Raw genomic sequence first — 26,732 nt, 5'->3', positions numbered from 1 at the left:
AATTTGAACGAAATTTGGTCAGGAACATCCTTGGCAGAAAGGGAACAGAGTTTGTATACATTTTTACTCTGAACCCCCAGGGGCCTGATGGGCGGGGCCAAATAGGGGAAATAGGGTTACTCCTTTATATCGCTACTAGTCATAAAGTTATGAATGAATTTGAACGAAATTTGGTCAGGAATATTCTTGGCAGAAGGGGAACATAGTTTGTATACATTTTTACTTTGAACCCCCAGGGGCCTGAGGGGCGGGGCCAAATAGGGGAAATAGGGTTACTCCTTTAAATCGCTACTAGTCATAAAGTTATGAATGAATTTGAACGAAATTTGGTCAGGAACATCCTTGGCAGAAAGGGAACAGAGTTTGTATACATTTTTACTCTGAACCCCCAGGGGCCTGAGGGGCGGGGCCAAATAGGGGAAATAGGGTTACTCCTTTATATCGCTACTAGTCATAAAGTTATGAATGAATTTGAACGAAATTTGGTCAGGAATATTCTTGGCAGAAGGGGAACATAGTTTGTATACATTTTTACTTTGAACCCCCAGGGGCCTGAGGGGCGGGGCCAAATAGGGGAAATAGGGTTAATCCTTTAAATTCGCTACTAGTCATTAAGTTATAAATGCATTTGAACCAAATTTGGTCAGGAACATCCTTGGGGGAAGAGGAACAGAGTTTGTTTAAATCTTTATTCTCAACCTCCAGGGGCCTGAGGGGCGGGGCCAAATAGGGGAAATACTCCTTTAAATCGCTACTAGTCCTAAAGTATTGAATAGCTTTTCACCAAATTTGGTCAGGAACATCCTTGAGGGGAGGGGGAACAGAGTTTATATGAATTTTTACTCTGTACCCCTAGGGGCCTAAGGGGCGGGGCCAAGTAGGGGAACAGAGATAAGTCTTTTAATTGCTACTAGTCATCAAGTTTTAAATGGATTTTAACCAAATATGGTCAGGAATATTCATTGGAGAAGGGGAACCGAGTTGGTATAAATTTTTACTCTGAATCCCCAGGGGACTGAGGAGTGGGATCCGATAGGGGAAATAGGGGTTAATCCTTTAAATCGCTATTAATTATTAAGTTTCGAATGGATTTTAACTGAATTTGGTCAGGAACATCCAGAGAGGAAGGGGGGAAAGAGTTTGTATAAATATTGAGGGGCCTGAGGGGCGGGGCCAAATAGGGGAAATAGAGATTAGTCTTTAAATTGCTATTTGCCATAAAGTTTTAAATGGATTTTAACCAAATTTGATTTTTTGGTTTGGTTTATTTTGTTTAACGTCCTATTAACAGCTAAGGTAATTTAAGGACGGCCTCCCGTGCGTGCGATATGCATGTTTGTGGTGAGTGTGTATTCGTGTTAAGTCTACTTGTGATAGGCCGGAACTTTTGCCGATTTATAGTGATACCTCACTGAAGCATACTGCCGAAGGACCAAGTTGAGCTTATGTCATACTGTGGCGTCCGTCGTCCGTCCATCAACAATTGACTTCTTCATAACCGCTCAACAGAAGCATCCCAATCTAATTAAAATCAAGGTGGTCATTATCACTACGTTACATGGACATATAACAACATCCCATAAGTAGTCACGTCATGGTGACCTTTTTGGATTAGCCAATTAAATGACTTCTTCCAGAATCTTGGAAGTGAACCTTATATGTCCGAATTAGCATGACTATAGTGCATAGGTTGCATCATCTGTCAATTTGTTTCGAGTCATTCCGTCCTTCATAGCATATAGCTATATATAGGTGTGCCGGAACGGTTTTCTTCAGATGCATGGTTTGACGAAATGGTTTGCTTTAATTTCATCGACAAATAGACAATTCGCCCTGAAAGTGACATACACATATCTCAAGGGTCATCAGAATGTGACCCCATATGGGATCTTGTTAGATGTTCATGTAACGTTGTGAGAATGAACATCTAGATTTTAATTAGATTGTCTAAATATCCGTTGTGAAGTTTCAGAGAAGAAGTAGTTACATCAATATAGAATAAATTTACCCCTTTTGGCCCCGCCTATCAGCCCCATCATTTGTATAATTTATAGTTTCTCTGAAACTACACAAGCAATGAGTAACACTCCTATTTCACTGTTAGCATCCTTATGGAGTAGTATTAAAAATTGTACAAATGGTGGGGCTGACCCCCTAAGGGGCGGGGTCAAAAGGGATCCGTTTGGCAATATTGATATTAATAACTTCTTTTCTGGACCTAAGCTATGTATTACATTGATTTTGTCTGTGGTGACATCCCCAGTAGGCTGGAATTCAATTTTTTACAAATAATGGGGCTGACAACATAATCATACATCAACAAATAAAGCTATTAGCAAATGGAACATCAACATTATTTTGATGTTTGATCAAATGAACCAGGTAAGCGATACAGGCCCTTTGGGCTTCTTGTTTATCTATTTTTTTTATCCAGTCCCGTTTGTGTAAGTTGCTTGAACTTGGTCGAGAGCACCTTTGTAAACATTCCCATCACTTCGGCAAATACCGAGAAGACAGTAGCAAAATTAGGTCCGATGCTATTTCTACCCCGAACTGCCCTGCAGGTAGGGCGTAAGAATTGTACCTGCTGCCCCCATTGCATGATCGTAAAAGGTGACTTAACTTGGGATCTCATCTTTTCTCTTCTTTCTTAACAACTTTCTTCTTCCTAATGTCTCCCTTGACAATGCCTCACTTTTGGCCTTTAGTTGAGCGTTCGCCCCTGTGAGGAAGGCTTTGGGTTCTGTCCCCTGGCCGAGACATACCAGAGTCTTTAAAAATGGTAGTTGCTGCTCCTGCTTAGCGCTCAGCAAATTAGGAGTGGGACGACTGGTTCGCCCGTTGTCAGTATAATGTGACCGGGTGGGGTGTGCTGCTGGGTGTCTTCGGCAGTATGCTTCAGTGAGGTAGCACTCTAAATCGGCAAAAGATCCGGCCTATCACAAGGAGACTTAACACAAACATACCACAGCCTCCCAAGACACACATACGCACTCATCACACGCATGCATTTCGCACGCACGGGAGGCCGTCCTTAAATGACCTTAGCTGTTAATAGGACGTTAAACAAAATAAACCAAACCAAACCAATCTACCCCGAAATGATGTATATAACAGTTATGTGATATATCTACACTTGGATTATATAAAATGCCTTGACAAGGCTTCGTTCAATACATAGGTGAGATTAATTTAGTGATATAAGTCAATTGTCATGGTGTAGATCGTCCGACCATGACTTCGTGTCGACCATGCCTTTGGTACAGGCACAGGGCTCTGTGGTAACATGTATCTAAATAAGCCCGTGTACAGCATACAGTAAATGTAGCCTAGTCTTGTTTTGTTTACAAACTATTTTGTGTAAAATGTTCGAATTTTCGAATAGACTCGGTGCATCGCGTGCAATAAAACACTTACCGTTAAATACTTTTCATTGGATTATATAGATCTACAGCTTACAAGAGATTGCAACAGTATTGAAAGTCTGAAGGTTCTTTTCAAAACTGTAGGTATAAATAAAATGTTGAACTATTTAAAAGCTGTTGGTCTTTATCATAGCATTTCGTAAACAGTCCCTTTTCCATTTTAAGATACATGTATACGTGTTTCGTCCTTTCCCAATTTTACTCGTCATGTTTGGCCCTAATGACCTTATAGTATTAAGGACTGTTCAGAATTGATAACTGACTTACTTAAATTTTAATATTCCGGTCTTGGATTGGATCTTGCTTTAAGTCCAATCATTATGGTATGCCATTGTCAGCCCATCCATTTGACGTTCATTTTTCTTAGAGCGGAGATCCCTGTCAGATATTTTTACCACTTCGTTTTGAAATTTCTCGGGTTTTACAACACACGGAGTTGTGTTGGATTCCACCATTTTTGTAAAAAAAAAAAAATCAAAAAAAATCATGCGATTCATTTTGATATTTTTAAATTATGTCCGGAAACTTGAAAAGCCTCGAAGCCAGATAAATGGGGACAGCAAATGAAGTGTAACAAAATAAATTACGACTCAGGAGGTACATATGTACAGAATACAATACGTTTTATTAAAGAATGTAAAACAGATCCTCATATTTTATTTTCTATTAAAATATAAAATATGCGCAGTATACATGAAAACATAAAAACAGTTGTATTTAATATAATAATGTACGTATTGATTTACCTTTAATTTCGTATAACAGCTTGTTTTGCCTACTCCCAAAAAGAATCATTATTCCAAGTTCATACATAACTATTGCTTAACTTTCATATTTTGATTATTGAGGGCTTTTAAAGCAGATTGCGGAACACGTATGAATAACGTTTTCCTGTAACTATCCATTGGCAATTGCTAGTATGTAGATATTGTGGTGGAAACAAGCCTGTTTTCCCTAATCTTACGTAGTATGGTACTTAATGGTTTAGAGAGGCTCCCAATACCTTGATTCTTCATTCAAAAATGGCAATGCTGGGGTCCCCCAAGGGTCTGTACTGGGGCCTTTTCTTTTTCTTCTATACATTAATGACCTACCAGATGCCTAACAAATCAAGTAAAACTTTTCGCTGATGATACATCCCTATATGCTGTAATTGATGATAACCAAGAAGAGATAGCTGGTACCCTGAACACAGATCTAGAAAATATTAGTTTTTGGGCCAATAAATGGGATGTCAAATTCAACCCTAATAAAACAAAATCTGTTCTGTTCTCCAGAAAAAAAACACAAATTATTCCGCAGTTATATTTCCTAGACACACCAATAGATAACTCACACACTCATAAGCAATTAGGTCTAACGTTTAATTCAGATGGATCTTTGAAAAATCCTACAAACGATTGAACATTCTAAAAAGTTTGAAACGTAAATTAAATAGATTAACATTAATAACTATGTACGTAGCATTTATAAGACCAATACTAGAATACATGTATTCATCTGTAGTTTGGGATAATTGCAATAATACATAGAAGCTAGAAGCTACATGTATTATCACTGGACTTAGGAAAGGAACTCCTTATAATATATTATACAGAGAACTTGGATTGGAAACTTTAGAAAGTCGTCGAAAAAAACATAAACTTATCTTAATGTACCATATCTTACATAATAATGCACCCCAATACCTAATTGATATAGTCACTCAATACGTAAATGACAATGAAGACACAGTACATCATCTCCGTAGGCAACGATTATTCAATCAGCCTCTATGTAGATCAGAAAATTATTATAACAGCTTTTTCCCAACTATGCGACGTGAATTTAATTCCATTGACACTAAAGTTATAAATTCACCATCCCTAGGTGTTTTTAAGAAACTTATCACTCCCGTGGGTCTAATCCGTGCAATGGACATTTTGAAAAATAAAGTAATAGAAAAGAAAGTATTATATTATGTCAACTTAGAAATAATGCAAGTAATTTAAATTTTGACCGTTTTAATGATCATCTTATAGATTCACCATTGTGCAGATGTAATCAAGGGGATGAAACTTCATACCATTACTTTTTTGAATGCTGCTTATATGAACAGCAAAGGCAAGAGTTGGAACAAAATATCAATAACCAGCATCATCTATAACCACTATAGTATTAACACATGGAAATTACCTGTTGTCTGATGAAATTAATATCAACATTCTGAATGCCGTTCAAAAATACATTAAAGATAGTAAGCGATTTGATCAAACTCAAAATTAACCATATTTATTCAAATGTTATTTTCTAGACCCAGACTCAGTCAATTAGTATTTGATTATTATTTTATCCGTATTTATATATATTCTATATTGTTCATATTCTTGATATACGAATGTGGTGAACCTGCGACCTGCTTCAAAAGTCAGCTGATACCTGAATATCTCTGATTGATTTACTTAATTCAAAACTAGTATATTCAACTACAGTCTTTTTATTCCAAAGTATAATTACAGTTTGTTATATCTAACATATGAAAGCTTTGCTTGGATGCAGGGGCATTCAGTCTGAATCTAGCACACTTAGATGGATGGCTACAGAAGGAGAAGTAAGGACATTTTATACCTGAAAATCTAGTGCTGCTGAATTTAAGACTGGGTGCCAATCCTGTTTCTAAGCAATAGCTATTAACTGAGAACTAAAACTTTTTATAACTCTGAAACATTATCATAATTTGACAAAGGCTATACTACTCCTTATTACCTCCCTTTTCCACTAACTGTTAGTTCTTTTTATAATTACCTCCCTTTGACCATAAAAATCATTATATTCATAAAAGATGTTTCACTTTCATAGATTATACATATTTCTTATACTTCTTCACTTTCAATTGTTTTAGTTTAATTCTACTATTGTTCTGTTTGTATTGGGGAAGATTTATATAGGCTTAGCCTGCTGTCTAACCCATTTGTATTAATGTTATACAATAAAATATGTCGAAATGAAATGAAACAAAGTTTTCATCTCGTTTTCATTGTGATATATGCAACGATGCTGATAAACAATAAGTTAATTCACCCAGTTTTTAGTTTAACGTTGACGTGGTGACATATGAGCTCGTTCCGTGGATGTTTGGATGCTCAAGGAGAGAATGTGTCTTTTCATCGTGTTTCCATTGAACTCGTCAGTGTTTTGAAACATTTGGTAAAATATGGAAAATGGAAAAGACCAATGAAATGTTCTTATTGTGTTCAAAACACTATATGAGGGCAGCAGCTCATACCCTTAAAACACAATATGCTATTGTTCTCATTCACCTTGAACCCTTATGTATCTATTTATCTTTGATGTAATAAAGCCATGCTAGTGTTTTTCAGTTTCTTCGTTTGTAAATAAATTGCACACAAGAAACTGCTGGTACGTAGGATATGCTGATGTCAAGTTGCATCGCATGCAATTAAGTCACATGTGTACTGTCAGTTTTTACTAAGCAAATTGATTGTCAGGGCTCCGTGTTGACCAGTTTAGGCCGCGTCGGTAACATTAATGGAAAGGTAATCGGCCAAACTGTCATGTTTCGTTGACTGGCATTTTTGTCTATCTACCGGTTTCTAAAATAGCAGTTTGTAAATTTACTTGTGTCGAAGAGGCAGTCGTTAGATAAATATCCTCCGTTCTGACCTATATGTAACACTGATGCTTTCGTATATATATCACGACAAATATTTCTGTAGCAGGCACGTACATATATGTTATGTTTGAATATTATTGAAAATCATTCTTCTGTAATTTCATGTAATGATACGAAAATATCATGTATGTATGTTGATATTGCTGTTACTAGTTCGTGATAGCAGCGAAAGGCACGTTCTTGATACCAGGTAAAAACTTTCTGTTTCCGTTATGTCGACAACTCCTGGTTTATTTTCTTAGGCTATTTTAGTATCAGTGAGATTAACGAGTGTGATGCTTACAGTTTAAATGATAAAAATCACATGAAAACTTTGATGTTGTAAATAATATGAATTTATTGTTGAATCAATCGTGCATCAAACGGTGCACGTGGTAAAAACCATTACGAGGTCAAAATAGCAGAACACGTTGCTTTTTCAAAAAAACTTGTTTAGAAGACAGCGAGTGAAGAGGTGGTGTAAAGCGAGGTAACTCTTGTTAGGTTTGGGGAATATGTCAGGGCAGTTTATTATTGTGAAATGCAATACATTTGAAAGTAGCATACTACAGGTAAGTTTTGTTAAAACTCTATTTGTTTATAGCTCTAATTGTTGCGGAATGCAATTCTCTGGTAAAATAACTGCATGATAGTTGTTCCATTGCTTAATTACATTTTATGTCATTATACGGTGTAAATAGCTGTGGTTGGAAAAACAACTGCTGTTAGCCGTTGCACTTGATTAATATCTTTATTATCCTAGTGTCGAGCAATACGGCATTTGGGAAAATAATTGATTGTCATGGGTACATCAACAATTTTATATTACCCGTACGAACTGAGGTTGACAGGAAAGTATTTGTTGAAGAAGTAGGAATAAACTTGACTGGCTTGGGTAAAGTTATAGTTTGCGATAGGATTTTTTTGCATCTAGTCACTGTTTTGTATCTAAGTGCCAAGATAATGTGTTTCACATATCGTGATAATGTACATTCTTGTACTCGTATAATGTGTCTATGATCATTTGTTGAATAATGAAACATCCTGAAGAAATTAATCGCACTCGATCTTAGTCAGTCTAGTGTGGTCGGAAGTTAGACTTGACTGACATCCAGGGCAGATGGGTTGGGCCAAAATGGATCAAACTAATTGACATTTAAAATTAAAAAAAAAAGCGGTTTCTAGACCCAATTTTGGAAGGCGGTGTTATAGTTTGCAAATGTTGGCCTGAGCCCCAGGAGCTGAAAAGCGGGTTAAAAAAGATATATTTCAAAACAAGTTGACCGTTAAGGCCAGTGGGCCTCTTGTTCGCCTAGCAAACCATTGTATGACGGGGATACGATCGTGACATATGCAACTTGTTGCTTAAAATCTTCAACTATTGTTGGTAAAATTGGTGCATCTGTTAAATCTTTAAGTGAAGCACACAGCTTAAGTTTAGCTTCTGTGTCATCTACCGCCGTGTCTTGCTCTGATAGATGTTTCCATAAGTTCTCAATCATCCATGCTGTAAAATATGCTTGTCGAGAGACGCCATATTGTTAGTATTGTTCTTGTGAAGAAGGATTTTTTGGGTCCTAGCACCAGGGCGAGAGTTCTGGGGTATATACCATGGAAGTTTCTACTCCTGCTTAATGCTTAGCATTTTGTGATTGGGACGACTGGTTGAGGTGTCCCGATTGATGTTTTCAGAGATATGCTTCAGTGCGGTAGTGCTATAAGGTAGACATTGGTTTCGTGCAAACAAAACGTTACAAACATGAGCATTAGGGAGGCTCCCAAAACACATACACATATACTTTGTACACTAGAGAGGTCGTTCTTCAATGGCCATAGTTAATAAGTTAGCAATAACTAAATGACCTGAACCCGAGCCGGAACAATCTGGTGACGAAATAAACGCAATTATGTAAGTACATACACAAGCATGTATGAATTGCAAGCGTGAATATCCGGCATGGAAACAATCATTATAACCAGCTTTCTCCAAGAGTTGTAATATTTTTGCTTGGAGGAAGCCTTTTTGAGTCACTGATTGACAAAAGACCCATGGGCCTAAACAGTCATTGAGACATCCCTTTATATATAAACCATGACTGTCCACCTCCACTGATGTTTCATAACAAATATGGTTGTAATCCATTAAGGCACGAAGGAGTAGCGCTGTAAAGTTCCCCTTTTGGTTTTCATTTCCTATGTAGCCAGTCGTCGAACAAGCCCTTTTTTCTCTAGTGATGTTTCGGATTATATTTTGATGTAATCACTTAAGGCATCGAGGAAGCGCTCTAAAGAAAAAGTATTAGCTAACTTCCTCTTTTAGGCCCCCGGTTGAACCAGCATCACTTACACAATTCTGATTGTCCTTTCAAATTGATGTTTCAGGTCAAATTTTGTTGAAATCTGTTTTGGTGTAAATGAGGAGTAGCGATTTGAAGGTACAGGTTTACGCACGACCACGGACGAAACACGATTGCTTTAGGTTAGCCGGACTCTTTAGTTGTATGAAATACAACGCATACATACTGCTGTAGTAGTTTTTATTGTAGTCAACTCACTTGGCGTCCTTAGAGGAACTGTCCTTAAATAAACAATTAGTTTAAACTTTCTTTTATTCAGACATTTCAAAAACATGTATAGTTACAAAATTGAATGTACAGAATAGGAAATAGAAACAAGTGTCTAGGACACTTATGTAAATCTATCACCTTATCATAAACAGCAAATATAATGAGGATGGACAACATATTATTGGCATATAAGACCATATATTAACATTGAATAACAAAAGTTTAAGCAAGGAAAAGAAAAGGAAAATGGTGAATACTTGGTGTAGAGTTCAGATTGTTGAGACAGACAACTTGACTTTAAGTACAAAAACATGCTTTTGGAATAAATAAAATTTTATGAAAACCTGTTTGTTTTAAGTATATAATCTTGAACAGCTAAGACGATGACCTTATTTTCTTGTGGTGAAAGTGTTTGGTTCCCAAATAGTAAGATATCTGTTGTAATATTAAAAGGTAAGGAATATAAATACTGCCTTCTTATGTCGTCATACCTGGCACACTCTAAAAGGAAATGGATAGCGTTTTCAACTTGCCCGCACAGACAAAGCGGAGATTGAACAATGTTTTTATTATATAAATAACTGTTTAGGGAACTACATTCCATTCGTAGACGAGCATGATAAATTTGACCCTTTCGGGTTCCAAATGTGTAGTGGATAGGTATGTTCCTGCTTAACTGTTGATCGAGGTAAGATTTTAGAGCAGAAACAGATGGGTTTGATCGAACGTGAGGTGGAAGTTTTATTCCATTGATCTATTGTAGAGGGTAAAAACGATTGTTTATAAAAAGCAGTTTTGCAAAATATTGGAGTGACAAATGTTTGGTCCGAGTTTCTTGTATCATAGTTATGTCCCTCCGAAACTGTGTTAGGTATAAGACCATATAAATATTGAGGAGTATATTGATAGAACATTTTATCAAATTGAAGAATTTTTCGATTTTGTCTACGATCAAATAAACTAGTCCACCCTACCTCATTTAACAATTTATCAGTACTGGTTAGCTTTGTTGCGCCAGTTACTATACGTGCAGCTTCAATATTAAAAGTTTTTTTTCCAATTCTTTAGGAATATTTCCCCATACAATATCGGCATATTCAAGTAGTGGTCTTATAAAAGAGAAATAAATAGTTTGCAAAGTTTTTCTGTCTAACTGAAATTTCAACGATCTCATCATATTGATTTTAGATGAAGTTTTGGCAATTAAGTAATTTACTTGATCTATCCAACGACCATCTCCTGAGAAGAACACACCCAGGTGTTTATCAGAAGATACATTATTTATAGGAGTATCGTTCATATATATAGAGGGATGGTTAATGGGATTTCTTTTTCGACTTATTAGCATAGTTTCAGTTTTTTGGGGGATTGAAGTCTATAAGCCACTGACGGGACCATACATGTATTTTGTTGATATCTGACTCTAGAGTGGCATGTGCCGTGATGGGATTTTCAACTATTATGTACAGCGACGTATCATCGGCAAATAACTTAATTATATAATTGATATCATGAACAATGTCATTTATATACACAAGAAATAGAAGAGGACCAAGGATCGAGCCCTGAGGTACCCCAGCCTTGATGGAGGCCCAATCCGATACACAATTATTTAATATCACCCGCTCTTTCCTTCCATTGAGATAATTTTCAAACCATTTAATTAAGCTCCCAGAAATACCAAATTTGGAAAGTTTGAAAAGGAGACCTCGATGCCAGACTCGATCGAAAGCTTTACTTACGTCGCAGAAGACAACTCGAATTTCTTTGCCTACATCTAAGGCTTTACCAACATCATCAGCTATACTAACAAGTTGGTTTATAGTTGAATCTCCAGGGGTAAACCCTGATTGACGACTAGTTATCAGATTGTTGTCACAGAAGAAGTTATGTATATATTTAAAAACACAGCGTTCAAAGACCTTCCCAATAACACTCAATAAAGATATTGGACGATAATTTTTAACATCTGCACGATTTTCTTTCTTGTGAATTGGAATTACATTCGCTTCCTTCCATTGCGATGGTATTTTTGACAAAGAAAGTGATTTGTTAAATAAGAAGGCAAGAGGAACACATAAGGCTGACGCCGTCTCTTTAAGAATTCCGGGACTAATCAAGTCGGGTCCCACGGCCTTAGAAACATCAAGGTTAACCAATACATCTTTTACGTCATTGATTGTTAAAGTTATTTCATTAAGGTTGTTTGGTGTTATGCTGGAATTATCATCTGGAAGAAGTGAAGCAGAATCGTCCACTGACGATTGACTAGAAAAGTAAGTATTGAACACGTTAGCTTTGTCAGTGTCATCGTCATAATATCTCCCATCAAACACTACAGGAGGAATTTGCTGAGTTTTAGGGTCTTAACTTTCCACCATGACTTATTTCTATTATTTTCAGTTAATTTGGAAGTAAGTTTAATAAAAATACCTATCTTTCGCTTGTCTTATCATGTTGACACATTTATTACGTACACGTTTAAATTCTAACCAATCTATTTCTCTATTACTTAGTTTTGCCTTATTATGCAGTTTTTTACGTTTAGTAATTTTCTTTCTAATATCATAACACATCCACGGAAGATCTCTACTTTTAACAGTAACACATTTATTTGGAATACAGATACTCCTTATTTCGTTAATTTTATCAGTTAACAAATTGCATGAATGATCTATATCATTAGTGTCAAGACATGACCAGTCGGTCTCTTCTAACAATGTTCTAAACTGCTCAAAATTGGCATACTTATACATCCATATTTTACGTGTAATTGACTTTGATATAACTTTTTGAATATTAAAAATGCCATATACCGGACAATGATATCTCATTGGTTGATCCAGGAAGGATTCTCCAACGTATGTCCGATTCAATATTGAATTGTTACTTACAAGAATAAGGTCCAACAACGACGAGCTATTTTCTGTATAATGTGTACATTCGTCTACTAGTTGGGTAAGGTTAGGTTGGATAAACAATTGCTGTGGGTTGGCCGTTAAATAAAAATAAATCTAAACCAAACAAGCGGAAAAGGCAATACTTAATAATACATTTTCGCAGTTTATATACATTGCAGTACATTACTCATGACTAGTTATAAGTTCATAACGGCCCATCAGCACAGTAAATGTCAGTTAGGCCAAAATTCGCGATTAACAAATATTAACAAAATGTCCAAAAGACGAAATGACATAAAAAAAAACAGGCATGAAAAATGTGTATATATTGGTACATCGACGATAAGTTTAAAATCAAAAAGTGGCTATGGTTACTCATATTGCGAAACAGACCAACAGATTTCAGATAGTTTAAAAGTTTTGTATATACTAACAAGCCCGAAAAGAACCTTTAGATTTGACATGCTGAAGTTAAACCGTATGTTGCAATCTGTAGATCAATGCAATCCAATAAAAAGTTTTTAACGGTTAATGGTGATTGTCTCTGTAGTTATTACTGATGTAGTGTAGATGATACTTTCTAACGTTTTTTTCCTATCATTACTTGGCTTACCTTCATTCAAAATACCACTTTCCCGTGGTTTTCAGCAAGCGTTTTCTGAACTAGAAAAGAACAATACACACACATATATTAAATAAAGAGGTTACACAACGAGTGGTTGTTGTATATGGTATTTCTTTCACTCGAGTTAGTTATTTTTCAAAAGTTACAAAAACACGAGCTTCAGTTTCTGCCAGAATTGAAAAGCTATCATGAGGATAAGTTTACCTGTTTTGTGTCAACGTGTGTTCTTTTCTTTATTTGTTTTCTTCTCAGTATCAGGTGTGGTGTAAGTGTATGACCTAATTAAAAATGGCACTAATTAATATGCAATGTTACAAATGAATGGAAATATTACAAATCATAACAAAATGATAAGAAGGTTAATTTTTCAAAAACAATAACCTGATAAAAATCTTTATACATTTTCAAGAATATAGCATAATAACTGCGAAATGCGTTATCATTTACAGGACATCGTGAATCGGCCTTCAAGTGTTAGCTAATCAAATTGCATTGAACCACTTGATTAAAAAATAGCCCCGCCAAAGGTCACCGTGTCATCCAATCAAAACGGATTTAGAGTTTATTCCACGTGTGGTATAAACTGAATGTTATTAAACGGTAATGATTATTCCGTGCCTGGGGCGTGGAACAAAACCCACCTACTGTGGTAGAAACAACGATATGTACGGAAAAGAGTAACATAGATTTTTGCTCAGATTCATATATCAACAGAATCTTGATCTAGAACGATGGGGATTTTCCCATGGAGTTTGATTTCCACCTGGTTCGAAATCTTTCAATATTATCAAAAGAATTCACAAATGGAGAAGAGTTCTGCTGTACAGTTCACACTTTCCAGACCTGTTGGTGTCATCATGACACAGTGACCCTGACCCGGGTCAGGGTTGCTAGGCGACCAAAGAACGCTGTCAATAACTTCCGATTAATCAGCATACCTCCATTCTGACAACATATACGTACCAGACACGAACAACTGGTTGTGGTCTGTTGCTGAAAAATATGATTTTTCTCATTTTACATGGCAATATGTGACCGAGCACAATTGTTACCGTAGCTGCGACAATTAACATAGCTCTGGACGACGAGTGGAGATTTCCGACAGATGGTCGTGTCATAGAGTAGTGTAGGTAGGGTAGATACAAACGTAATTATTATATCCATTTCAAAATATTGTCTTGACTAATAAAAAAAAAATTAAATTGAGCTCTATGATGTTGGTCTCGAGGATAAGTTGAAAGTTTCATACTAGGGGTAGAGGAGATGTTCCAACAAGAAACTTTTGGGCTATAGAATACAGCTCACTTGTTTTTAATTAATTAACTCAGGAAGCGAAAAGCATTATTTTAACACCTTTGACATTGCTGGATGATTCACTTCATTAATCACTTTGAATCTTAGTGGGTATTCTAGTGATTATTGATAAATGATAATTGTTTCGTATAGCTGAGCGGCATTTTAGTTCGTCAATTTGAAAAAAAAACGAAAAACCAAGCAAACTAACATTATAGTGCCACTTGGTGTACCCTTCCGCGTGGGATTCGTTAATGCCTGGCGTACAGGGGTGTGGTACGAATTCCCAGCCCACGGTCCATACATATATTATAGTATCAAGGGTAGTAACACCCCGATAGAAATAATCGAACGGGAATTTTTACAATTAAGGTTTATCTTTTATATATTACGGATAGGGAATCCCAATTTGTTATAAAGAGTATCAACGTAACGTAAAGAGAAATGTCTTATCTTTGCAAATGCTGAATCTTTATGACGAGTATTGACGGTAAGAAATTGGTATCGTTATGATATCGATTTCGAAAAAGAAAGTAGATTAGGAAAAGTATACATCTCTCTTTGTAAGACAATCCTGTCGCTAATTGGTAGCTAATTAGCAAGTGCAAATACACGGATTTAACGCTTGTGGTGCCGTTGACTTATCTTACCAAAATTTTAAATCCTTGTCCGGTTTTCACTACCGAAAGTTTCCATCGTTGATACTATAATACATATGTATGGACAAAATAAAACAGTGGTTAGGCAGCAATACTGACATATTCAGTAATATAAATATGGGTTTGTGATCAATCCTCTTACCTAGAATGGTGTTTCCGGCAATGACATTCTGTAAATTTAACATTTCAGACTCCGACTTAATCCGCATCAGCCCCGAGTACTGTTGGGCGCAGAAATCGACTGCACTTGTCTGGCACAATTCAAGTTCGGTCACCTTGTAGAACGTGCCGCTGTTTGATAACATTTGGAAACCAAGGGATGTCAACAATCCTGCGTTTGAGATATAAAATGGTCAAAATAATCACATATTAGATTTTTGTACAGCGATAAAATAAAAAGAATATTAATAACATTTAAACACGTGAAATGGACCATCATAATGGTAATTGACTTAGTCTACCTTATTCGTTTATTTAGTGACTTTCGCTGTTGATAGTCAGTTAATCAATACAAAACGAAACAAAATCTTTATTCAGATGTAACATTCTAATGTACTTACTTCATGTAATCTAACATTCTAATGTACTTACTTCATGTAATCTAACACTCTTAATGTACTTACTTCATGTAATCTAACACTCTAATGTACTTACTTCATGTAATCTAACACTCTAATGTACTTACTTCATGTAACCTAACACTCTAATGTACTTACTTCATGTAATCTAACACTCTAATGTACTTACTTCATGTAATCTAACATTCTAATGTACTTACACTGTACTTCGTCTAATATTCTAGTGTACTTACTTCATGTCACCTAAGACTATTGTTTACTTAGTTCATATTAGTCTAGGAATTAATTTGTACCTGCTGCCCCCATAGCATGATTGTAAGAGGCGACTAAATTTGGGATCTTATCTTTTCTCTTCTTTCTTACAAACTTTCTTCTTCCTAATGTCTCCCTTGACAATGCCTCACTTTTGGCCTTAAGTTGAGCGTTCGCCCCTGTGAGGAAGGCTTTTAGTTCTGTCCCCTGGTCGAGACATACCAGAGTCTTTAAAAATGGTAGTTGCTGCTCCTGCTTAACGCTCAGCATACAAGGAGTGGGACGATTGATTCGCCTGTTGCCAGTATAATGGGACCGGGTGGGGTGTGGTGCTGGGTCTCTTCTGCAGTATGCTTCAGTGAGGTGGCACTATAAATCGGCCAATCACAAGGAGACTTAACACGAACATACCGCAGCCTTCCAAATCACACATACGCACTCACCACACCATGCATATCGCACACACGGGAAGCCGTCCTTAAATGACCTTGGCTGTTAATGGGACGTTAAACAAAATAAACCAAACCAAATGGTCGCAAGACTAACTCAGTTCAGCGACAACAGGTTTCAATCCATAATTCTAACTCATTTGATATGTAAAAAGTCATGTAATTAGTCAACGAAAGCAATTGGCAGTTTCCTCATGATATGCCTCCCGATCTGTCTCGTTGTTTGTGACCGAAAAGTTATAGCATATCACTTGTTATTGCAGCAGTTTAAAAGGACCAGAAAAATTATTAAGAAAACATAGAAATTATCACCTGTATTAACGAAATAATTCGCTGACCCTGTGGAGAAGGGGATGGGTGTTGTTGTGACTGATGATTTATAGCCTCGACAAGTGTTCTGATTTGTGTCAAAGGTGAAGGAAAAACACAATTCTCCTCTATGACACAGTTTACCACAGTTAGGAAGTGACTGAGACTGTGACTCGAACACAAGGTGCTGATTGGAGTCCGCGGAAGGCGACATTGGCGATCTGTAAAATTCCGACCCGACATCTGCAACGTAAAACATGTTACTAAACTAATTATTTGACATGCTTGGCTAGGGCATCGACCAAAATATAGTCTGCGTGTATCCTATAGTTTGACCTCCGATACGACCAATCTGAGCTTACTTGATTTCCGCCCTTCTGATAAAACCTAGAGACAAATCTGTCAAACAATTTATATACAGTCGAACTTCGTTATGTTAAAGCTGATGAAAGTCATGAAGAAGGTATCTCGAGTATATTTTTTATAGGACTGAATGTTTACATCGAGTTATCAGAGTTCGAAATAACGTTGAAAGATGTAATTCACGTGTTTTTTCTTTCTAAATATATCGTATGCCATAAGTATATTTTAATTGCAATGGCGAAAGCCAAAACAAAACGCAAACGAAACGTCAAATCACGTAAGTTTTCTTACCTTTTTCCTTAACATTGTAACATCCACTGATGTCAAATCTGAGGCTGTACCAGCTTCTGGGATTGATACGGACGTAAACAGCTGTGATACTGGGGACGAGACTGGACTTGACTACGGTGTTTCGGTCACTGTTTCCGGTAAATAACTGGAACAAAAATGATTTTCACAAATAAAGAATTGTATTGATTATAACTGCTTAGCAAATGTAACATGAAAAGAGTTTTAAAAAATATCATATCTATAAATATAATTGTTGCAGTTGTAAACAAAACGGCAAAAAATTTGAATCTTTCACTTGTGTCATGCTCACTTATCAATCAATTTCTACATTAATGAGCTATTTTGATAAATTCAATACAACATGGACTCAGCGGCGTAATCGTTGAACGTTTTATTTACGACATCATGTTTTCATTTTGAAATATATTTCTTTATTCAATATTAATCAGACGTGATTGGTGAAATAACTACTGGTTTCGTTGTAGCCAAACTTGTTCTCATTTCGAGAATGTGATATAACTTGGATTTTACATAGATTTTTATGGCGGGAGTAGAAACGCTGGCACTTCAGGGATACTTGGTTTTATTACCATTGCACTTCATACAAATTTAATATTTTGCTCATAGCTTGCCATCGTTTAATTGATTATGAGTTGGAATCATGGTTTCGTTATTACGTCTGAATTCTTTAGTTATTATCCACTGTTATGTCCTTTCTAAATGTCCTATTACTATTCAGAAGAAAATAAGTTAAATCTCTGAATAATTTCCAATTTGTCAATACCGGAACAATAGTGTGATATGATAAAGGACTTTACAGAGGACATTACAAATGCAACGTATTCATCATTGACACTCGGCTAATAGATACTTAAGCAAACGCCAGAAGAAACAAATACACCATGAGCCAAACTTTCAAATGAATTTAACCACGTGCGTTTGTTATGAAATAAGATAACCAAATTCCATTCATTAAGTAATAGTTCGTTCTGCTTTTTCTGAAATTACTCTTTTAAAGACTACGTATGTGGACACGGTGTTTAATTTATTGCAAATAATAGCAAAGTGAGACAAAAAGATCTGCGCAATTTCAAAATGAACATGAATGTTCATTCAGGCTAAAGCTGCGGTATGACCCATGCATATTTTAATTTTTTTCCAATGTTCGGGAATATCATCTTAAAAGATTTTCAGAAACAGTAATATACTTTAAATTGCGATATCCAAAACTGTTTTTGACTGAAATATTGGAAATCAAATGAAGGTAAACATGTGTTTTTGTCTAACTAGAACTGTTGCTAAAACATGTCCATAAAAATAAGATCTCTTTTAATCGTTCCTCATTTCTGGCGGATATCCTACTATGGGAAGGGAAATTCGCGCCAGAGATGACAACAGGAACATCAGACAAACGGACAGACGTCATATTGTCTAAAGGAGTAGAGCATTTCCTAAATAGATCAGGGTGACAATCATAAAACCATGCTCCTTCATTCAACTGCATCTCTCGAAACCTCGTGTTGTGACATGACGTACCATTGGGTCCCCGTTTTGTGACGTCATGCTGGTCCACGTAAGACCGTCAATACTATAGGAAACATAATACGTCTTCACCCACTGTAGGTATGCCGGGTCTGCTCGTCCTTGTATCATTATGGTATCAACAGTCGTTTCTTGCCGGAATTGCACCTTGAAAAGACAATGCCCACAGTAAAATGACAACCAGAGGCACTACGGGCCTTTGTGCTCACCTGGATTTTTAGTGACTATGGCAAGACATTGTACAGAAAAAAGATTTCAAAGAATTGGCTATTTTCCCCCAATATTGGTTTCTAAACCTTAGGCCAAAGAGGTCCAAAATTTATTCCTTTCCCCAAGGGTGTTTTACATCATTTCTATAAGTTTCCTAAAGAATTAACTATACTGCCACTATTGGATCTGCCCATCAGGCAAGAGGAGATGGGAAAACCTGACGTTTATACAATATTGAATAATCCTTACCCAAGGATGTTTTATACAAACTTCACACGAAACACTGCCAGTCCTAAGAAGGAGGATAAAATATGCTTCCCTATCATCACTGTATCAACGTAAACAGGGCGCTCGCTTATCATCATGTTATCAACGTATACAGGGCGCTCCCTTATCACGTTATCAACGTATACAGGGGCTCCCTTATCATCATTTTATCAACGTATACAGGGCGCTTCCCTATCATCATGTTATCAACGTATACAGGGCGCTCACTTATCACGTTATCAACGTATAAAGGGCGCTCTCTTATCATCATGTTATCAACGTAAACAGGCGCTCGCTTATCATCATGTTATCAACGTATACAGGGCGCTTGCTTATCACGTTATCAACGTATACAGGGGCTCCCTTATCATCATTTTATCAACGTATACAGGGCGCTTCCCTATCATCATGTTATCAACGTATACAGGGCGCTTCCCTATCATCATGTTATCAACGTATACAGGGCGCTCCCTTATCACGTTATCGACGTATACATGGCGCTCCCTTATTATCACGTTATCAACGTATACAGGGCGCTCCCTTACCATAACTATAGCAGGTAGGCCTAAAAATTATTATCTATCGAGACAGGCATTTGCTCAATGCTTTGCATTATAATTGTATGTGATGCATCGGCAATACATTTCACACAAACTAAAGATGATCATACAATCGCCAAATTACCAAACTAAGAACGGTTGTTAAATATCAAATAATTGAAAAATATTTTTCGTTCTACTCAAAAAAATAATCGTTCATTTAGATATTAACTATACTGTCATTTTATAAACAAAATCAAATAAAAAAGTTAAATTTACCTATTTCAAAACTCCGTACTGACTATTTAAAGTGTTATTTACTACATGTACATTACCTATACACTCCCGAAAAAGGGTTTGAATATCAGTTTAGTAGTGGTGGTAGTGGAGCAGAGCTTACCTCATGTACGCATGGTGTGGAACATACGTGGGATGATTGACATGTTGTGAGCCTCGTATTGAAGGTTATTTTTAGGAACTGGTCATATTAGCAATCTAGAGTAAACAAAACAAGCGACTTCTGCAAAAAGGACAAAATCGGTGAAAGAGAAGTGATCCAATATTTCCATAACAAGTTTGAGCACCTAAGGATATCCATAGTGATATGGTAGCAACACTAGATGTCTTCATATGCTACAGTGAAAAGGATGGTGGCTGAATTGAAGCGCAGCCGACAGAGCCTTGGGAATGACCCCAGTCCTGGAAGGCCTGTCAATGTTGCAACCCTAGAAATGGTCAATAAAGTAGCCAGTAGAGATGGCATTTCACAGGAAAGAGAACATTCCATTCTGACCGAGGATCTTGTTATGAAAAACCTGTCGGCCCGATGGGTACCAAGACTTCTGACAGTTGATCAACACCAGACGCATATTATCGCGTGCTAATCTTAACCTTTTAAAAGACGAATCTGCCAATAACTTTTTTCAGAGATTTGTCATTATGTCAACATTTTACCCCAGCGGTATTAAACTCACTCGCGGAAAGCTCACTAAAGGTGTGTTATTCTAATGCTCCTTTTCATAAGTCTGTCATTGCTATGGCTGCCAATCATGATTATGGCTTTAAATTGATTGAGCAACCGCCTTATGCGTAAGAATTGTACCTGCTGCCCCCATTGCATGTTCGTAAGAGGCGACTAAATTTGGGATCTTATCTTTTCTCTTCTTTCTTAACAACTTTCTTCTTCCTAATGTCTCCCTTGACTATGCCTCACTTTTGGCCTTTAGTTGAGCGTTCGCTGCTGTGAGGAAGGCTTTGGGTTCTGTCCCCAAGCCGAGACATACCAAAGTCTTTAAAAATGGTAGTTGCTACTCCTGCTTAGCGCTCAGCATACAATGAGTGGGACGACTGGTTCGCCCGTTGTCAGTATAATGTGACCGGGTGGGGTGTGCTGCTGGGTGTCTTCGGCAGTATGCTTCAGTGAGGTAGCACTATAAATCGGCAAAAGTTCCGGCCTATCACAAGGAGACATAACACGAACATACCGCAGCCTTCCAAAACACACATACGCACTCATCACACGCATGCATGTCCAACGCACGGGAGGCCGTCCTTAAATGACCTTAGCTGTTAATAGGACGTTAAACAAAATAAACCAAACCAAATTATTCACCCGATCTCGCTCCATCAGACTTTCATCTATTTCCAAAACTGAAAACAGCTATTTCACGCACCCACTTTCAGTCCGATGATGACGTCATACATGCAGGGAATGACTTTTTGAACAGCCAGGAAAAATATTTATATAAAAGTGGCATGAGGGCCATGAAACACCGCAGGCAAAAGTGTATAGATATTGAAGGGGATGATGTTGGAAAATTATACCATATGTCCGGCAAAATTCAAATCCTTCAATATGAGGCTCACAACATATCAATCAGTCCTCGTAAACCACACCCTCTTTTTGTTATCGCTATAGATATAGTTATGTCATGACGTTAGGTTCATGAAAGTGGTTATTATTTATAAACTATCACTAGAATCAATAACTCAAATGTACATGTAAATATAAAGTGCAACAAAATATTTATATTCGTGGTTTACACATATATTTGTAGTGCGTGGTGGAGGCCTTGCTATGTCAAACACACACATTGGACATACATTTGTATTTTATACCAAATGTTCCTTTACCATACTACGTCCCAGATTTAAAAGTTATTTCCAAGTCGAAATAAAATACGTTAGGTATTTCCATCTTTTCCATGGGAAACCCTATAAACTTAAGTGAAACTGAGGCCAAGGGTCCGGGGATAAACCGATAGTCACCTGCACAAGTTTGTTTTCATACATTGGTGCATTAGGGATATGTGTGCAGGTAACGGCTGTAAAGTTCTAAGGCTATTTTAATTGGAACGTTCATGTTAATAAACCGAAGCGAACCTCGATCAATAATCAAATCTACACATGCACAAAAGCATTGTCTCTTACCTTGACACACTAGAGAAAAGTTTGCAGGTAGCGGTTGTTAAGTTAATTCAGGAGCATCGTAAAGGCCAATAAACCAGCCAAAACATTATATTTCCTCAGTAGGAATTATGCACCAAGGTAATTGCCGAAGCAAATCTCGATCGATAATGGGGAAAAAGATGATAAACAAACTTCCCTGTGACGTCCTGGCATATTATAACGAGTATGTGGACGATCAACACTACTTGTATTGTATACACTACTTGTATTGACACTCTAATAAATTGCAAGATTTAATGTATTGTGACGAAACTGCATCCGAGGTATACTTCATGTATCGATAAGCGAATTTTATTAAGCATATGAAAAAAAATGTAATTGCTGCAATTAAATATACACCAATATTATGTATTGCTACATGTATGCATATGTATGGAAGAAAATCAAAAAAAAAATCAAAAAAAAAAAAATCACACTACTTGTATTACACTCTTACTCTTATACTAAGTTGTTGTTACGATATAAAAGTAGGTTATTGACAATGAACTTGGTCAGATGTATCATTACGAAAACTTAAAATTATTACCTGTATAAACTGTTGATCGTTTATTTGTCCAGACGACCATGACGAAGCAACACCATCCGGGCTTCCATAATTCCCCAAAAAATGCAATCTGGCATTTGTTGGTGCATGTGTATGTGAAACCTGGCTTGACGCGGTAAGAGCTGAATCCTCAACGCAGTTAAAGCCGGAAATCAGGTAGTCTGAACACACTAACAGATCTGAAATTCATCAAAGAAAACTAAATGAATATACAAATTCAAATAATGATCATGTTATTAGCCATGCACACGTCATCCCTCCAAGTCATTTCTGTTTCGGTTCTTTTTCCTGACTTTCCTTTTCGATTTCAACAGTTTTGGCCCAAATAATCTCAAACATAGAAAAAAAAACATACAAACAATCATATTTTCTAAGGGTCTCCACACAAATCAACATCTTGCTTTTTATTTAGATTTGAATTAGAATTACCTAGACGTCTTCTGCGACTGCCAGGGTGATATGAGGACAAGTGCCAAGGAGACACCTACAGCCACGGTCATATGAAGGTGGATGCCAAGGAGACGCGAACAGCCAGGGTCATATGAAGACGGGTGTCAATGAGACACCAACAGTCATAAAAGGACAATGTGTTGCAATGGGCATCAACTATTTACCTGTAAACAATATTTAACTTTATTGCATTGAACAAGAAGCTTAAAGAGATCATTTATATGACAACAGGTAAGGCGTAAAAATTGTATCTCCTGCCTTCATTCCGTGATCGTTAAGGGCGACTTAATTTGGGATCATATTTTCTCTTCTTTCTATACATTCTTCCTAATGTCTCCCTTGACAATGCCTCAATTTTAGATTTTAGTTGAGCGTTCTACCTTGTGGGGAAGGCCTTGGGCTCTGTCCCCTGGCCGAGACACACTAGAGTCTATAACAATGATAATCGCAACTCCTGTTTAGAGCTCAGCATGTTTTTGAGTGTGACGACTGGTTCGACCGTTGTCAGTGTAATGTGACTGGGTGGGGTGTCCTGCTGGGTGGCTTTAGCAGTATGCTTCGGTGAGGTAGCACTATAAAAGGGCAAAAGTTCCGGCCTATCACATGGAGACATTGCTCAAACATACCGCAGCCTCACAAAACACACATACGCACTCATCACACTCATGCATATCCACGCACGGGAGGCCATCCTTAAATGACCTTAGCTGTTAATAGGACGTTAAACAAGTAAACCCAAACCAAACCAATTTTATGCTGGATGTCGTCAGCAGTATGCTTCAGAGAGGTAGCATTATAAAGTCAACATTAGTTTCATTAGGAGACCAACACAAACATACTGCAGCCTTAAAAAACGCACGTAAACACTGACGCATGTATCTCGCACACAGGGAGGCCGTACTTAAATAACCGTAGATGTTGGTTGGACGTTAAGTAATACAATCTATCATAATAACGGTGTCTTTTATGTATATACAAATATATTGCAGCAAAAAAAATGTCACAACACGGAAACGTCAGTATTAAACCGGAGTTTGGTGGATGTTTATGACCTAGCAACGCATAAGGTCATGGTGGGAAGGGGGTTTCGACGGAATAAACCTGACAGTAAAATTTCCGCACACAAAGGGAACATTAGATTATTCGAACATTGCATTCTACTTTGATTTAGTGTTTGTTTTACTACATTGAAAAGGTATATTGATTTCGACGTTTTGTTGAAAAGCGAACGCATGGATTGTTCTCAGACAACATAAAAATGATCATGCTGTTTATCAAATATTAGCTGTTAACGCGGTAATGTTTTATAATATATGTATGTATCCGCACCATGTCTGCGGTCTAAGGTAATTTACATCGTTAAATAGATTCTAATGAAAATTGCTGTATAGCTGCTGAAAAAGTGCAGTGCGAAAGAAGAGTGCAAAAAACAACACATGGTAACAAAAAATCTGTATTTCTGACGTCTTATTACAAGCAATAGTCAGATACTAGTCTCTGTAGGTGACAAAGCTGAAGAACGGTAACAACAACTCATATTTATTATTTATTCGCAAGTTTGTTTGTTTTATTAATTATGCAGCGTCGAAAATTGACTTTGTTGATCATCTTACAGAATAATTGGAGCTTCTCTAGCCTGCAGGTAGGGCGTAAGAATTTTACCTGCTGCCACCATTGCATGATCGTAAGAGGCGACTAAATTTGGGATCTTACCTTTTCTCTTCTTTCTTAAAGAGGCTTTCCCGCAGACGGACCGGTAAACGGCACTCCGATCACTAAATAAACTTCAGTACACGTTTCTATGTGACAAAATTAGAGGCTTTCCGACTTTATTTCTTGAAAACAATTACAGAATATGTATTTAAAAGACGTTTTAAAACTCAACCTGAGAGGGAAATGTATGGAATATAACGGCAAATCTTCTTTGTAAATCGCCGCTGCCTTTGAAGTTATCACTGTGCGGCACTGTGCACGTGCTTGTTTCTTTGATGTGTCAATAAAATTAGACTCCACTTTATAGCGGGGACTTATTGCGGGTTGCGATTAAATAAATAATATTTTAAAAATGAGGTTTTAATATCACTTTTCAGCGTTTTATAAGGAAAATAAAATGAAAAACTCAACAATTCTAACAATCTGTCATGTGTAAAAAATCTTTTTCTATTAGCCAATTTTTCTGATCTCTCTGCGGGCAAGACTCTTTAACAACTTTCTTCTTCCTAACGTCTCCCTTGACACTGCCTCACTTTTGGCCTTTAGTTGAGCGTTCGCCGCTGTGAGGAAGGCTTTGGGTTCAATCCTCTGGCCGAGACATACCAGAGTCTCTAAAAATGGTAGTTGCTGCTCCTGCTTAGTGCTCAGCATACAAGGAGTGGGACGACTGGTTCGCCCGTTGTCAGTATAATGTGACCGGGCGGGGTGTGCTGCTGGGTGTCTTCGGCAGTTTGCTTCAGTGAGGTAGCACTATAAATCGGCAAAAGTTCCGGCCTATCACAAGGAGACTTAACACGAACATATCGCAGACTCCCAAAACACGCATACGCACTCACCACACGCATGCATGTTACGCGCACGGGAGGCCGTCCTTAAATGACCTTAGCTGTTAATAGGACGTTAAACAAAATAAACCAAACCAAACTCTAGAATATACGGAGGCTGCGGTATGGTCTTTTTAGTCTCCTTATATTAACATTCCCGATGTAAGGACTATGAAAACATTGGAAGTTTCGTCCTGGATTCAACGTATATGAATCGAAATGAGCATGAATAAGAAGATGAGATTGACGTTAGTAAAACAATGTTGTTCACGTTTGATTCTAGTTTTAATGAGAAGTTATAGAAAACGTTATGACTTGTATCACGTTTTTGATTTTATTAAACTTTTTTTTAAGTTGAATATATATGTGCCGTTAAACTTTTAAGCATGTCATCGGAATCTCGCACAACATAATATAAATCAGTTGTTTCACCAATAGAATTTGTGCATGTTTCTGATGTCCGAACGAAGGAATGCCCCTTTAACAGATTAATTGGAAATTTCATAGAAAGATTTATTGACATGAGATGTACGATAACCAAGTTTATTTCAGCTTTTGTTATCCAGTTATGGCCTTTAGTAGATTTCCCAAAGCAATTTTTGCTCAATATCTGGCGTAATTATATAAATGCAATGGGATTTCAACAAAACCTGATGAATTTTGAAATATAGCCCAAAAGGAGACGGGGGCAATTGATGTAAGTAAAATTCATAATTAGTTTGTTTCCAGAAAATGTCTCGTATTTCAGGATTGACTTTAATGAGGTTTTTTTGTAATTGAAAAACACTCCCAATAACGCCGCGAAGCCAAT

The 26,732-nt window shown here is 37.0% G+C and overlaps 1 protein-coding gene across 1 annotated transcript; it reads right to left on the bottom strand.

Annotated features, from left to right (window-relative positions):
- Nucleotides 1-13,579: 13,579 nt before the first annotated feature.
- Nucleotides 13,580-16,941, bottom strand: LOC117338240. The gene is made up of 3 exons (XM_033899503.1): nt 16,713-16,941; nt 15,264-15,452; nt 13,580-14,162 (listed from the first exon to the last, which is right to left on the bottom strand). Exons 1-3 carry the CDS (start codon nt 16,921-16,923, stop codon nt 14,095-14,097), a joined length of 468 nt encoding a protein of 155 aa, XP_033755394.1. The 5' UTR covers nt 16,924-16,941; the 3' UTR covers nt 13,580-14,094.
- Between the last annotated feature and the right edge of the window lie 9,791 nt (nt 16,942-26,732).

This window comes from Pecten maximus, chromosome 11, assembly GCF_902652985.1.
Source record: "Pecten maximus chromosome 11, xPecMax1.1, whole genome shotgun sequence".
In the NCBI taxonomy this organism is placed as follows: Eukaryota; Metazoa; Mollusca; class Bivalvia; order Pectinida; family Pectinidae; genus Pecten; species Pecten maximus.
This window is presented reverse-complemented; position numbering and strand designations above follow the sequence as displayed.